The following is a 17,013-nucleotide window of genomic DNA, read 5'->3' on the forward strand; positions in this document are numbered from 1 at the left end:
CTCCAGCAGTCGCCTTTCCAGGTTTGGTTCCCCATTTAGCTAGTGTATTCCGTGGTGTAGTTGAGCGGCCAGTTAGTACAGCTCGAAGTCAGGCACTGTTAGACCTCCCTTTTCCATTCTCTTCGAAGTGTACATAAACTGACCCTACAGTGCTTACCTTGCCAGAGTAGGTCAAGCACCAACCTATCCAATTCCTGAAAAACTGAGCGCGGGATCGCGTAATAGAAACCTTGTACAGTGTAAAGACATTGTGGCAGCACCACCATTTCAAGAAGTGCTATTTTGCCCTTTAGTGATACACGCAGTGTGTTCCAAAATTGTATAGAAGGCTGTAGTTTTGCTATAATTGACCCTAGGTTGAGATTATAAAATTGTTGTTCATCACAGGCAACATGGATGCCCAGGTATTTAATTTCAACAGTCTTCTAAGGGATGCCTTCCATAGCGTGTCCCTCTAAGTGCTGGCCCACCAGATCACCCATGGGGTATAGGGCCAATTTTTGTATGTTAACCCTCAATCCTGAGAATTCTCAATATTCCTACATCACACTTAGTAGTAATGGTACCAAAATGTCTGGGTGTACAAGATAGATCAAGGTGACATCTGCGTACATGAATATTATTATATTTTCCTTGGGGCCCACACTTATACCCCATACTGCCAAAGTGTGTCTGAGTCGGTTTGCAATGGCTCTATGGCAATAGCAAATATTAGCTGGGAGAGGGGGCACCCCTGTCCGGTTCCTCAGTGGAGGTCAAACCTTTCTGAGACGTAGTGGCCCATTCGTTCTCTTGCTCTTGGCCGGGTGTATAACAGTTTAATCCAGGCAATGTAAGTAGTGCCTAAGCCCAATCTTCTCCAAACCCTCCATATGTATGCCCAGGGTAATGTGTTGAAAGCCTGCTCTGTATCGAGAAAGGCTAATGCATAGCTCCCCTCCTTTACTTGCGGATCATGAGTCACATGGGCTGGCTGTCATATGTTTCTTAGGATACTTCTTCCAGGAATAAACACAGACTGATCTTCATGGATCAGACGAGGCAGATGAAGGAGAAGTCGGGCTGCCAGCACATGACTAAGAAGTTTAAGTTTAAGCATTGTAATTGGGCAACAGGATTTAGTAAAACACAATAATTATTTGGTTCAACCCAAACCCCTCCCTCCCTCGGGCAGTGACTGTAGAAAAGTGCCCTCATTCTTGGCATGGCTACCCCCATTTTCTGCCTGTTGTCAGTATGTTTGACTGTGTCTACAGGGTTCCAGCTGACCAGGACCCCAGTAGTTATGCTCTCTCCTCTAAATTTAAAAATGTTCTTCCCACAATTGGCATACAGGTCCCCCATATAAGTCCCTAGTATATGGTACCTAGGTACCCAGGGCCTCCTAGGGATCCCTACGGGCTGCAGCAGTTATTCTGCCACCCATAAGGAGCCCATGCAAAGGGTTCTGCAGGTCATTATAAGTCACTCATATGGTAGGCCCTCTCAGCCCAGAGAGCAGAGTGCAGGTCCCTGTGTGTGAGGGCAACCCTGCACTAGCAGAGGTGCCCTCACAAACTACATATCCATTTTCCTGGACTTTGTGAGTGCGGTGGTGCCATTTTATGCATGTACTGGACCTAGGTCACTACCTATGCCCAGCTACATAATGGTAACTCAGAACCTGGGCATGTTTGGTATCAAACATGTCGGAATCACACCCTAATACTGTTGCAAGTATTGGAAGTATGATTCCATGCACTCTGGGGTCTCCCTAGAGGACCCCCAGCATTGCTACCAGCAGTCTTACAGGGTTTTTCCAAGCAGCCCAGCTGCTGCCACCCCTCAGCCAGGTTTCTGCCCTCCTGCTGCTTGGTCTGGTCAGGCCCAGGAGAACAAAGGATTTCCGTTGGGGGAGGAAGGTAACACCTCCTCCCTTTGGAAATAGCTGTGACTGGCTTGGGAGGGGTAGCCTCCCCATGCCACTGGTTTGCTTTGAGGGGCACATTTGGTGCCTTCTGTGCATAATACAGTCAACACCGGTTCAGGGACCCACAACCCCCCTGGCCCTGCTCTGGAGCAAAACTGGACAATGGAAAGGGGAGTGACTACTCCCCTGTCCATCACCACCCGGGTTGGTGCCCAGAGCTCTTCCAGAGGGTTCCTGGGTTCTGCCATCTTGATTCTAAGGTTGACAGGGAACTCTGGGAGCACCGGAGTGGCCAGGCAGGTGAGGTCAGTGCCCCCTCCTGATAGGTGCTTACCTGGTTAGGTGACCAAGCCCCCTTTCAGGACTATGTAGGGTCTATCTCTTGGGTGGGTCCTCAGATTTGGCTTGCAAGATTCCAGTAGGACTCCTCTGCAACCTTCACTTCGACTTCTGGCCTCCGGAACTGCGACTGGAACCTCCAGGACCCGACAAGCTGCTTTCAAGAAGAAAGGACTCTTCAGCAACACTGTTTGCAGGGCTCCTGCCAGCTATGCAACTAATTCCTCGCCATGCATCCTCAGAAGTCTGCAACTCTTCAGCCTGCACAAGAAGAAGGAAACTCCCTTCAAATGAAGAAGTCACTCCCCTGCATCCGCAGACAGCTACGACAAGAGACAACCAGCTGCGTGGATCCCTGCTCCTGCTGAGCTGCATGGATCCTGTATCATGGTGGTGGTCCGGAGTAGTCCTTTTGGTCCTCTCTGCCAGCTGTCCAACTTTGGTGAAGGTAAGCCTTTGCCTTCCCACACTGGACAGCACCCTTCGTGCAATGAGTCTCGTGCAGCTGCCAAGGCTTGTTAGCATCTCCTCCAAGGGATCTTCAGGTGACATGTAGCTCCAGCCCCCAGCTCTCCCCCCTGCAAAGCACAGCCTCCTCCGTGGCTCTCCTGCGGCAGGGGATCCTCTTTTGTAGTGCTGCGTGGGCTCCTTCAGCGACTCCTGTGTCCCAGTCCTGGGGGACTCTTGTGGGTGCTGCATCTACTCTTGTGGACTCTGCGGTGCTAAGGGTCCCCTGTGAATCCCCCTCCCGAGTTAAGTCCTCCTGGGCCTTGCTGATCCCCGGCAGCACCTCTTTCCCAGTAACCGCGAGTTTGCCTTTGCCAAGGCTTGTTGGTGGAAATCCTGCACCGACACACCTATGCAATCTTCCTTCCGGCGTGTGACATCTTCCGCATCCATCTGGAACACTTTTCCAGCTCGAAGGCTGCAGTGTTGACCTGTTCTTCAGTACAGTCGACCAACACCTGCATCCACAGCTGGGTGGGTAGTACCTCCTACTTATCCTGGACTCCACTGTGACTCTTGGACTTGGTCCCCTCTCTCCATAGGTCTTCTTTCTTCAGGAATCCACCGCTGTTTTTTTTGCTGTCTACTCTGGGTCTTTCATTTCTTCTTTTCCTCCTTTTGGGTGGTTCGGGGAAAATCCAGTTTTACACTCCTGCATTCCTGGTCGCTGGGTGGTACTGTGCTACTTACTTTTGTGGGTCTAGTATTCCCAGCTTTTGGTCCCCTCTCTCCACAGGTCTTCTTTCTTCAGGAATCCACCGCTGTTTTTTTTGCTGTCTACTCTGGGTCTTTCATTTCTTCTTTTCCTCCTTTTGGGTGGTTCGGGGAAAATCCAGTGTTTTACTCCTGCATTCCTGTTCGCTTGGTGGTACTGTGCTACTTACTTTTGTGGGTCTAGTATTCCCAACTCCCCTCTACACATTTTACTTACCTAGGTGGGGGTATCTTGCTCGCATTCCATTTTTTAGTACATGGTTTGTGCTCCACCTAGGGTCACTATTGGTTATTACTGTTTGCACTGTTTTCTAACCTTTTCTATGCCTATTTCTGATTGCTAGTGTATATATTCAGTGTATTTGTTACCGCCTACGGGTGGGTCACCTGTCTAGTATTTTGTGGTGATTTGTGCCAAAAATAAAGTACCTTTATTTTTGTACAACTGAGTGTTTTCTTTCATGTGTGTAAGTGCTGTGGACTACAGTGGTATTGCATGAGCTTTGCATGTCTCCTAGATAAGCCTTGGCTGCACATCCACAGCTAACTCTAGAAAGCCTGGCTTCTAGACACTGCTTATACTTCACTAAGAGGGGGGATACCTGGACCTAGTATAAGGTGTAAGTACCATAGGTACCCACCACACACCAGTCCATCTTCCTACAGTGACTCTCCTCACCATGGATGCAACTACGTCTTCATGAGGCCGTTTAACCCTGCCTCAATTTCCCATCTCGGAGGCTAAATATTCTTAGTAGGGATAATAGTTGTTCAGTGTATTTCTTGTCCGGTCCCTCTTCGCTGCACGCCCATAGATGGGCTCCTGATTGCCTTCGCCTCAGCTCTCTTTACCACCCAATAAAACCATGTCTATCTTGATGGATATGTGCCACATAGCCCATGCAGTGATAATCTGGATAGCACACAGTATTACATTCTGAATATGCCCTCCATCAGGTCGCATCATGCTTATGCCTCCCATGATTCCAGGTCAGACTCAAAGTGTTCGAGGGAGTTCATCCCACTGATGCTTTCTCTTCTAAGGCTTAAGGGAGCTGGCTCAATGGAGTAAAAGGGTTCTGCTTTTGAATCAGTGACCCCTCAAACTGTAATATGCCATCTTCGGCCACAGCTATGCGGCCTGTCAGTTGGGTCTGTAAGAAATCTTGTTGTGGAGGTTATGCCTTTTCTTGAAATGCTGGGTTTTTCATTGCGTTTACACCGGTAATCTCTCCACTCATGGAATTGTTCTCCCCCATTGCGGTCCATCCAGTCGAACCAGTCAGCTGCAACCTACGGGGTCTCAAAAAAGAGGGGCTTGCCATCATGTTGTACTCTGAGATGTGCTGGGAAGATTAAACTATATTTAAGATTCCGTTCGCTCATTCTCCGTTTGACTTCCAGGAAGCCCCGTGGGCACTTCTGGACTCCTCTGGTGTAATCCGGGTAAATTTTGGATTGGTGTGGCTTTATATTGGGAGGGTCCATCTGTACGAACATATTGTAGGATTGGGTTTTGATCTATGTGATTGAACAAACGCACAAATATTGTGAGAGGTGGGGCCACTGGCTTCGGCTCCGGGCCCAGCAATTTGTGGGCTTGTCCCAGCGAAAATCATTTTAACAAGATCAAGGCGCAAATGGTTAATGTCCATAGCCATCCAGTCCATTTTTGGTTACTGGGCTGCCTGGGTTCCATGGATGGTTGCTAAGATTTCAGAAGTGGATTGGATCTTCTCCTGGTCCTTTGGGGCAGCATTTTCCCTCTGTGAGGGGGGTTGCGCATCTCATCCATGCACCATGTATTGCATAATTTTATTGGTTTGGGTGCCCCTCACTGACTTATTCATCACCAGCTCTGCATCTGTGGCCGGGCGTCGCCTGCAGCGCTCAGTTGTTATGTTGCAAATTTAGCACCTACGTGTCCTGTGCCTTAAATACACATGCAGCGAGCTATTTGGCTGCACACCGGCACTCCCAGGCCACAGCACATGGGGTTAGTCGTCCCACATGCCTGTGGTGCCGCCTGTGGATAGGTATGATGTTTGGGGCTGAAATAAGGCAGCACCCCGAGTGCGGGGGTTTAGGGCATGTCCCCCGCAATGGCGAACCGGCAAGTCAATAATTCTCTGTGGGGGGACCTCCAGGTGTCCGCACGGTCGGTGCGTGATATTTCCAGAGGTGGGGCGTAGGCGAGGTATGTCTGTGGGCCTCACGAGGTGTCAAAGTATATTTATTGTCAAGGGGGCGCCAGCTCAGTTGCCCCCTACCCCTGCTCATTCTCCTCCTGTGTCCGGGCCGCCGTGATAGTGCATGCAGGTGGCTTCCACTCTGCAGGCCCACTGCACATTGGCTGACGGCACCCCCGTCTTTCGGCCTCCTGCCCCTCAGGATCACAGTGACCCCGTTGTGTGCTTCCCTTCCGCATCTTTGGACGGCGCCGCTGACCACCGCAGCTATTTTCTCCGGGGGGTTCCGGGGAGCCTCTCATCGGTTCACTGCCGATCGCAGCCAGATTTTTGTGTGGGTGTACAGAATAATTGAAGGATTATTTTATTGCGGTGCGGAGCTCCGGCAAGGCACGTCTACTCTGACATCTTGCTTGGCCAGGCCCCCCAAGGTGAGTTGTTGGTTGATGGCTTTTTCTAATAATTTGGCCAAAAACGGGAGCAGGGAGATTGGTCAACAGTTGTTGAGTTCGCTGGGGTCTGCCAATGGTTTCTTTATGAGGGCATTGACTTCTGCGTGTTTCCAGGTGGTGATTACCTGTCTGATTCTGCCTTCGTCTAGGTTGAAGATGTGGTGAGGGCATGGGTCAGTCGAGGAACCAGATTGGACCAATTCATAAACAGAGGTGTGTCCTGTGGGACAAGCTGGTGCCATTCGGTTAGTCGGATGTCTGTGGTGGTAGCGGGGTCGTTGTGTAGCTTGAAGTTGTTGCCCTTGGGCTGGGGTTTGATGTTTCTGTAGATGTTGGCAATCATGATATGGAAATAATCTGCAAGGTTGTCGCAGAGTTCCTGTAATATTGTTTGTTGTAGCTAAAGAGTTAGGTAATTCTTTGACGCTGTCCAAGAGTTCTTTGCTGTTATTGGAGCTTGATTCGATGCGTGAGGCTAAAGCCTTTTACTTCAAATCTCTCAACTATCTGTGGTAAAGAATAAAGGCTGTCTTAAAGGCGGTCTTATCGTTGTGTCCTTGCTGGTGCACAATCTCCTTTCCAGTTCTTTACAGTGTTTTTTTAGCCGTTCTGATGCCTTCACTGTACCACCTAGCCTGCTTAGTGGAACTTCTGTGGATGTTGTTGTCAATAGGAGTGATGCTGTTGACGCAGTTGGTGATCCAACTGTTGGAGTTTCTGAAGTTCTGGTCTAGGTCGCTGGAGGAGATGGGTTGGGACTTTGCCCCACTTGTGATATGGGCATTGGACAGACTGGGGCAGAGGTCTGTGAGCTGATGATGTTGAAGTGGACGATGGAGTAGTCAGTCCAGGTGAGTTCTGTGGTGTGGCTGTACCAGATGCGGTGGCTGGAGGTGAAAATTGGGTATAGCTTGCTGACTGCAGTGTGCATGGGCTTGTAGTGGGTGAGTCCGATACTCTTCATGCTGTCTGTTGAGGAGACTGGCAGTGTTGATGTCATGTGAGATGGAAGTTAAGGTCATCAAGGAAAGTGTAGTTGTTGGAGCCTATGGTGAGGGGAGAGCTTAAGTCAGCGATGACGTTGCAGAAGGCTAGACGTGGTCCTGGAGGACAGTAGGCGAGGGTGCCACTGATGATAATTATGTTGTCTGTTCGAAGTCGAAAGCTGAAGTGTTTCATGGCTGGGCAATGTCATTTGTGGTGGTGCACTGGATGGATTATTTTTGTATGATGGTGATTCCTCCGCCAGGTTTGTTGATACGATCATGATGGGTGAACTTGTATCCTTCGGATATCGCAATGTCGAGGCTGAAGTGAGGTTGTCCAGGTCTCAGTGAGGAAGAGAACATTGGGTTTGAGGGTGGAAGTAAGGTCCCAAATCTCAGTGGTGTGTTTGCGTAGTGAGCGTGTTGAGAATGGCACATGAGAGTTGGTGTTTTTGTTAGGGTGGTGTCTGTGGTGTGTTAGGGATGGGACTGGCTGGTGTATGTGCTGTGGCAGGTGAAGTGGAAGTGGGTGTAGATTAAAGGTCCTACCATGGAGTGTGGGGATACAGGGTTGCACTATGTGGGGTTATCACATAGTAGAAGACTGTACAGACCCAGAGAATGATCTGATGGAGAATGGCTCTTCATCAAAGCTAGCAATATCACATTAATTCCTTTTTGCCAAATCCACCAAAAATGCTTAAGCTCAAAACGATGGGGATTCTTTTACTGTTAAAGCCGCATGAAATTTGCTTCTCCTGAGTTTGAAAGTGATCCTTAATCCACCGTATCAAAATAAAGCCCAAACAAGGACTTACTGGGACAATAAAAGAGAGAGCACTATTTGGTGACCCCACTCTCTAAAAAGCACACTGAAACACATGACATATAAAAGACATTTCACATGCACCACTAAATGAATGTGGGCAAAATACATATTCGGACCAGACAACTCTCTTCTGCACACTACATAACTGCATTTAGTTACTGTCAATAACAATGCAGGCGAAACGCGGAGCTGATTGACGCCACCTAACGACGTGCAGGGGAACTGCTCAAGAAAAATCTCTGGATACAGACTGACATCTGGGGGAAATTCTAAGGTAAGGAATCTGCAACTAGAAGTCTCTAGCAGATAAATATTAAAAAAATTAGAACAAAAAATATGTTTTAACCTGGAAATAAGGTTACCATGCGTGCAGACCACAGTCTGTACCATTAACACTATCAATATGTTGGGTTACAATACCATCTGTTATTACCAGCTAGAGATGATGAACCTCACAGAGTGCTTTAGACACAAGAGCGCTAATTATTGCCATAAGTGTATACAAAAGAAGCAACTAACTAAATAAAGGTATAATGCTAATTTCAGGACGGTCTTTACTTTCAGGGAAAATGCAAAATAGGGACATTTTATTAGAAATATAGGACAAGAGGTGAGGACCCACACCAAGAGTTATGACAACCAGCCTTTACAAACATGAAATGTTTTAGTACTTAACAGGTTCCCAAGATAGCGCTGGGTAGGACCATGTATGTGTAATTTGCATGGCTTACTGTACAGAAAACAAATTAACATACAACACGTAGAAATGTTACAAACCAGAAATACACATTTAATTTTGTTTTAGACTTGCCTGCTTACGAGATCTCATTGCTGCCTCTTCTAGTGTTTCGGCGGCTTCAAACTTTCCCTGGCGTCTGTAAAGTGCCCCAAGGTTCTTCAGTGTAGTTGTCACGGTTGGACTGTAAAAAGACACTCAAATTTAAGAGCACACCTTGCACAGTTTGTAATTTGCAGGGCTTTGGACACATCTTGTGATAGGCAATGATGTTTACATCACAATATGTTTATGAAAAACAGCTGTGCAACAAGATGCATATCCTAGGACACACACACAGTTGATAGTGTACAACAGTGAACTACAACTGGCACAGTATTACAGAATCAATGGTTTCTCTAAGCCCAAACCTAGTGAAGGAGGAGAGCTGCATGCACTGGCCTGCATTCCCTTTACAGCCTAGCATGCTCTAATTCCTTCTCCAAAGGCAGTCAAGGTTAACAGGCTTTTACAACACCCACATTGCACAAGTACAGTCAGGCTGCACCACCATATCTCAGATCTGACTCATGATTCGTCAGTTTGCAGGCACTGGTTCCTCGGGCCTGGGAGGCTGCTCTACTTCAACTGGGCCAGGCATGTATCACCTACCTGTCCTTTTTGGCAAATTTAGAATTCTTCCCACCAGACACAGGACTCCAAAAGCCAAACTGCCCTACTTGAGGCATGATGCCTTTACCCATGCCTGTCCACTCCTGCAGATTATGATTTTACCCCCTCCATCCCTTCTTCCTTCAGAAGACTGGTTCTCCAGGGCCAGTAAAACTGGAGGCTGACTGTGACTGAATCCCGGGGGCAGCCGAGCTCCAAGGGCCTTCCTCAACAAGACTAGTAGGCGGTTGCCCTGGGAGGAGAGGGCCGCCTCTGTGTACTTTTCAGGGGGGCCTGAAATTTCTATACGCTGGTGGTGAGAGTGTGTGAGGGAGGGAGTGTGTGAGGGAGTGAGAGTGTGTGAGGGAGTGAGAGTGTGTGTGAGAGAGAGTGAGAGTGTGTGTGAGTGTGTGTGTGTGTTGGTGCCTGCCCCGCGTGTACTGGTTGTAAATCCTTTCTTATTGGGGACATCTATGGAATGAGGCTGCAATGCAGCCCAAACTAGCCCTATAATATCGGTCTACATTTTGGGCACATCCATGGCATGCCACTGCCACCCCGGACACAATGTTTGATCAGACACTGGGAATAATCCTTGACATATTAGGGCAATCAGGCATGATGATGGCCACCTCCAGTAAATTGCTGATTACTGCATATTGGCAGTAAGTCTGGGCACACTGCAAATATTCATAACATGGTGAAGTTGAACAGTTCAACCCATAAAAAAATTATAAGCAAATACATTTGTGTGAAATGCACCATTACTGAGAAAAGAATGTTTGCTACATTCAGATCAAATATTAGACTTTATCACTTTCAAAACTCACCAGCTGTCCATTTTTACTCAGTTTACTTCACAGAAGCGTGGCTGTACCCCTTTTTGGTTCATGTTTGTCAAATAAGCTACAGTTTAATCTGTTTTCTGAGCTAGAAGCACAACATTCAACGTTAAGTAATAAAATAAAATAAAGCACTTCTTCATGCTGGTCCTCCCTCTCTCTGTCCCCACTACCGCCAAAAGAGCTTTCTGATGAAGTAGAGAGAACATGGAAGTCTTTTGGCAGCGCACCTGCAAACAACGAATGGTCCCAGTGGCATAAGGGGGTGCATTCTTACAATTTGTATTTATTTCGTGTTTGTGCAAACTAGACATTACCAAACAGTACAATATCACAAAATAAAATGATGGACGGAGTGTTGAAACTTTTCAAACACTCACCCCTAGTCACAGATCTGGTTTTAATCCATCGTTTTTTTGCTTGCCACGTCACCCCAGTTCGGACCCAGCTATATGCAAATCAGTCTTGACCCAGGTCCCACAGGGAGCAGTCCAGCCCGAACTGCCAAGCCAGGTCCTCCCTGGACAGGATTCAAGCATCCTGGGCCCGGTTTCAGGCTATCACCCTTCATCAGCCAGGCTAGCTTGTAACCAGTGGCGCAGCAAGCAAGGGACCCACGTCTGGGCATACCCTAGCCACTTAGGGCGCACAAGGCAATATCACACAAAAAAATTATGGACGGAGTGTTGAAACTTTTCAAGCACTCACCCCCAGTCACAGATCTGTGTTTAATTCATCGTTATTTTGCTTGCCACGTCACCCCAGTTCGAACCCAGCTATATGCAAATCAGTCTTGATCCAGCTCCCTACTACTACCAAACAGTACACAACTATGTGGCTTACTGCCAAAGAATGCTACCTCCATTTCCACATCAAGTTTGTGGTAGTAACTCCACAAGGACTTTACTCCCTAAAGTCCTTTGCACTGTTGACTATTACATGATGTCAAAAGGAGACAAACCGATAAACAAAAACTAGCGAACAAGCCACTGCGTTTCCAGATGATGCCAGTACTTCAAAGCACAGCTGGCATACAACAGATTTAGACTAACATTTACTGCAGGGGTGAGTGTGGTACCCACCTTATTCTTGCAAAATACTCTAATTGTATATATGTAGCTCTTACTACCCTTGATAAGGCGTCAAAGCATTTTTCGGGGAGTAGCTCGCTACTCCGTAATCCAAAAGGATTAGTGGTGGATTAGTATAGCAGTGGGAGTTAATTGAACGGTGTACATGTGACTCCGTTAGTTGTATTGAATAGAATAATGGAGGGGTAAAAGAGGTTACTGTGTAATACAAAGATGACAAAGTGAACACATTTCATGGATCCGCCTAGCAGATATTCAGGGGTCATGCAAAAGACAGCTCACACAAGATTAGTTTCACGGATTGCTAGAAGTTGAAATGTTGTGTATTAACACTGCCAGAACTTGAGATTTGACTGTGATGAGCTACCCTCACTGTCTGGAACACATGCAGTAGGCTTAATAGCACATGTTGTATTACAAATGTTGGAAACAAGAGGAGAAATAAGGAAAGAGGAGGGAAAGCCTTTACCGTTTGCACTGTTGGATAAAACATCAGTGCATTCGTACCCAGCCCCTGGTAGTGTCACTATTCTACCATTTTCATGTAGTTTATTCTAAGTTACATTCCCAGCTCTGTTTTACAAACAAGAAATTTGCATATGTTTTTGTTATCCATATTTAAAAAGTAGTGGAATAATCCAACCAAATCACTTACTAGGTGTGAAATACGCATACATAGAAGGAACATGATTCCCACCAGAGTACATTGTCATTTGAAGGGAATATCTGGGCTATTACACACGTAAAGTTGTAATTTTATTGTCAAATGTGTAGTAGCAAATGTGGTACAAACTGCACTGACAATACATCTTTCCTAGTTACACAGGCCATACAAACTGTGAGCTTCTTTCAACTACAGGTAAAGATGCTTTCAAGACGTGACATTTTAAAAGTTTGAACTAAGCTACCGGGTGAGCAGATTCACATTAAAAAGAACTACAACCATTACTTCAAGTTGATTACAAATTTCATGAGGCTCTTTCCCATTCATAATTAGCAACACCACATGGATCTATAATTGCAGGATGTGACATACCACACCTTTACAAGGTTTTGCCTTTGGAATGGGGCAAAGTTGTAGAAATTGTTTCCCCACTTATTTCTAGAGGTGTTCCACGAATTACGAGCCATTTAGAGTAACAAATTGCACAAGGTTTGACCTGGCAAACGTGTGGAAATAAACAGCCAAGGTAATACCACCTGAGATATTATCACATTACTCAGCACAAGTGATGGAGGCTGAAAATCCTACAGTTGGAAATGCAAGTATCTTGAAATGAGGACCTAGTACTAATCACAGTTAAAACAAACATATGGGTGGTAGTGCAGTTTGAAAAGCACAAATCATTCACCTATAAATGTAGAAAATATAATAAGTTAAAATGAATGAAAAAAGAGCATTGACAAAGCAAATCCCTGTCCCTTAGTAGCCATCAATAAATGTATGCAGTACTTCTTAAGTCTATGCTACCAGTAATTTTGCTGAAATATTTTTGAGAGTTATTATTCAGTTTATGGACATTTATTAGTTGCCAATCTTTTCTGCACGATTTGTTCTCTGGGCACAGATATCTACTCTTTCCATCATCTAGTATGTTAGTTACCCTCATTGCCGCATATCTAGATTTGTGTTAGCCAATTCTAATCAATCATTGCATGAGTTTTCCGACTCTGTGTTAATAATCCTATCTTGTACAGAATGTTAACAAACTATTGAACAATTTTAAACACAATACGTCTTTAATTAGTCACCAGATTAACAGTATCAGATTGCTTTTGCCAAACTCAATTGGATGAGTAACTGATCTTACTTTCAATCATCTAACACACTAATGCATCCATTTCATGGCGAGGAACCTTGAGTTAAAAGGCAGTACTAAATCATTTATTTTCAGACTGCGCTCTCCTGCCATATTTGTATCTGTATATTTTCGGTGCTTATGTAGTTTGTTAGGCAAATACATCATAACACCTTTAAAATGTCTGTTCTCTCGTTTTGCCTCTCTAACATAAAGGTTAAATTAATATTTGCATGAAAAACTAAGTCATTCAAACTCCCTTTCGCACATCTCCATTCCAAAAGCTGTTTGGTTTCTTGTCTGAACTTGAATCCACTCTTCCTCCAACACTGTAGTTCTCTCCTTATTTTTATCTTAATTTTATATTATTACTGGCATATCAGATCTTGATTTCTGACCCACATAAGTGTCACTGTAAGTTACAAGACTTCAATGAAGAGAAACCTGTGGTCTAATCAAGTCACAATCGGTGTGGCTGCTTTTTTTTAGAAAGTTGCTGGTCATACTTCTTGAGAACCAAAACACTTTGCTTTTTATGTAGTGCCACTGATCACACCTAAACCTGCTTTGCAGCATCATCTAAAACTACGTAATATTGTAAGCAGAAAAAAACTGGATTGTCGACGAGAATGCCAAGCAAGCTTTGGAGCAGACAATCAGAATATAAACAAATGTATTCTCATTAATTGTTCAAGCAAGAAAAGGTAGGCCCGGTTCTGAATCCAAAACATGAAATTAAATATTAACAGCTATGGACATTAAGAATTCACATCACCCACACTGCATATGATTACCACTTTAAGCCTACCAGGAGAGATTAAGCTACATTAAATATTTTTTCACTCTCAATATTTTAAAAGCTTTCAGGTACATTTGTGTACTCTAGTGAGCTTTATGGGACATTCAAAGCCTGGGAGTCTACACATATCATAACCCAAAGTTTTATCTTGAAAATTATGAATATTGGTCTCTGTGCAAGATCAACTACTAACTAGACTGAAGGTGGAACTTACAACCAAAACCTATGTTGCGCTCCAAGCCACAGTGCCCTTTTAATGCTTATGCCGAAGGCACAAAGACATGTCAACAGATCCTATAATTACTGATTAGGGATTACAGACCAGAATGTAGGTTAGTGCCATAAAGGTGAATCACAGCAATGCAGCAAATAATAATTGTTAATGTTACTATGGACCACTACCTTTAGTCAGATTAATGTGAGGAGCCTTAGGGTAGTGCTAAGGCTGACTTCAGTTCACAGCTATATGGACATAATATCTACCTGCCTCTAACCGTATCTGTTCAGCCAGATTTCCTTATTCGCTCCAACCTTTGACAGGGTACCAATTATTTGGAGACCTGGTAAAATCCAAGTCAAGCTTACAAATACTCGGACACCAAATCCACATGGTTCAACAGTAATGAGATTTAGCCTGCAGGTTGGCTACCAGTTTGAGAATACAGGACTTAGCTACCTCTTGCCTACAGATTCCAACGGGTTTCTATTAAGATTGGAACACCACCTTGAACATTTGCCTGTGGTCTTGCAGTGCTAGTCCAGAAATCAATCAAATCAAATCAAAACCATCTCCTTTTAGACTATTTACTATATTCCACTGCACCCAACTCAGTCATTCGAACTATCTTGCCCTAGAGGTGGTCCCCCTGAATTTAATGTCCTAGCTTGAGCTAGACAAAGTTTCTTGATCTTAGCACAGAAAATCTAGATTAAAGTATCGGCCTATTTTAGTGATAAAATATTCCTAAATCGGAACAGTATTGAAAGGAAATAGTACAAATGTAATAGGGAAGAATGACCACCTCCTTTTCAAATAATGGCATCTTTCCGGTAACACGAGTTGACTGAATACTGTAATTATTGAAATATTGCTTAGAATATAATGTTATCGTAATACAATATAGTAACTTTTAAATTAATGAAAAGGACGCTTACGTTTAAGACATGTAGAAAAACATTATTACCTCACCATTCTATAATGCAAAACACTGCATATTCAAAATGGATCTCTTTTCAAAGATGCACAGCAGGACAGGTATTTTAAAACCAAAAACCTACTTAGCAACATGTTCTGTGCAACAAAATTTCTGTATTTTTGCTAGAGTCCAACAACCTTGTGGGAAATAAGCATATGCAAAATCCTTCTACCTAGTTTCTCTTGCATCCAAGCAATGACAATTGACAAATGGTTGAACAACATGTTTATTATTACTCATGAATTATAAAGGTAATGACTAAACTGACATTTTTTCAATCAAATATGGAAACCTCCCTGTTCACGGAATCTGTATTCCCTGGATACTTTAACTCACAGCATGTTGGAACTCACTGGAGACTACAACCCTCCCAAACCTACATCAAGGCTTTCACATAGTGTGATTAGATTAGCCTGAAGTTCCTTGATGGCCTGACATATTCATAATGTAGAAATGATAAATGTTTATCAGTGGACACAGATTGTTACTGCTTAACAAAATTTCTGTGTCTAACTAATGATGCTGCTGTTTCACGACAATCCTTGTGTGTGCAATTGCTTGATTTTATCAAATGACAGTCTTCTGACAAAATATGTGGGAGTATCTAGTGTAACTGTTCTATATTAAAAATTGTCACGATTGCTATAACACCATAGTTGAAAAGGTTTTGAATGTATATGATCACTAGATTATCTGTATGCTGGTTTATCTTCTTTTCATTTTTTTCTTGGTAAATAATATACAAACACATGTTTCCATTAGTTCAAGAGCCAGGCGAACAGTTAGGTTTGTACCAGCGTCCTGCTAAGGGGCATCAAGGGGTAGCACTATTGTGTCATTTTCACTAGGTCATGTGATTAGATTTATGATTTTCCAGCATTCATACCTGTACACATCTTTGTTCTTTAAATAATAAAAAAAATAATTACGTAAAATGGGAGGAATGGCATTAAAATTAGGAATAAAGAATATTTTCTGCCACTTACTACTTTTAAGGATCAACTTATAAATATATATTTATAAAACATGTGTCCTCTTTGGATAATGCCTAGTACCCAATACAGACCTTAAGATTTCCAATGGAGAAAATGAGAAACTAAATCCAAAGCTAAATTCAGTGTTATTGTGCCAGCAAATCCATATTCTAATTTGAGATGATATAATTACATATATAAGCCAAACCAATGCTGACAAAGTTATCATCTGGAGTCTCATAACAAGCTTAGTTTTCATTTTCACTTTTGAATTGTGATACATAAGAGGCATAGTTTATTCAGGGCACAAACCAACTTAAGCAGAGTAAGAGATTCTTCAAGGTGACATTCATTATTCATTTACGTTTGGAAATGATTATAATGAAACTTTAAGTTTGGAATTTCATCAGAGTGAAATAGTGCTTTAAGATAATGAACTGTATGTGGCAATATGACTTTTTATCTAAGATGTTTAGGAAACCAAGCCTTGAATACAATATTACATGCAGGATCTCACATTCAAGCAAACAGAAGGGCAATATCCCCTATGGGGAATTTTTAAGAGCTAGTAGAAACTGAAGCCTTGAATGCAAGTACAAAAAGGAAGAGCAACTAAGGTGATTAATTTATCCAGAGGAGCTACTACATTCTGAAAGTAATAGAGAACGTCGAGAAAAGAGCAAAAAATATATCTCGACTTAGGGACAGATGTGTCAAAGTATTTTGCATTCGCAAATGGTGCGAAACGCAAAATTCCACCATTTACAAATGCAAAATAGTCTGAATGTATGAGGGCATTGGCAGTCCCATTTTAGGGAATCACAATTTTTTGAGATTCCCCCAAAATGGTGACTCCAAATAGGGAATCGCAATTTGCATTTACATAAATATGAAATCGCAAATAGGGATCATCTATTTGCGATTTCATAAGCACATGTATTAAACATTTCCTAAATCCGAAAAGAGCATTTATAAAATGCTATTACCATCAACTCCAAGT

General features: G+C 43.7%; 1 protein-coding gene across 5 annotated transcripts in view; it reads right to left on the reverse strand.

The window, feature by feature from the left end:
* KLC1 (kinesin light chain 1) overlaps positions 1 to 17,013 on the reverse strand; it is a 377,498-nt gene that overhangs the window by 64,679 nt on the left and 295,806 nt on the right. For all 5 annotated transcript variants that reach the window (XR_011198745.1, XM_069207275.1, XM_069207276.1 and 2 more), the window contains exon 12: positions 8,737 to 8,845. Coding sequence is in view for 4 of the 5 variants with exons in the window: in XM_069207275.1 (XP_069063376.1) it covers positions 8,737 to 8,845 (109 nt within the window). In the remaining variant the exon portion in view is untranslated. The remainder of the gene's footprint in view (positions 1 to 8,736; positions 8,846 to 17,013) is intronic.

The sequence above is a fragment of the Pleurodeles waltl genome, chromosome 9 (assembly GCF_031143425.1).
Source record: "Pleurodeles waltl isolate 20211129_DDA chromosome 9, aPleWal1.hap1.20221129, whole genome shotgun sequence".
Classification (NCBI taxonomy): Eukaryota; Metazoa; Chordata; class Amphibia; order Caudata; family Salamandridae; genus Pleurodeles; species Pleurodeles waltl.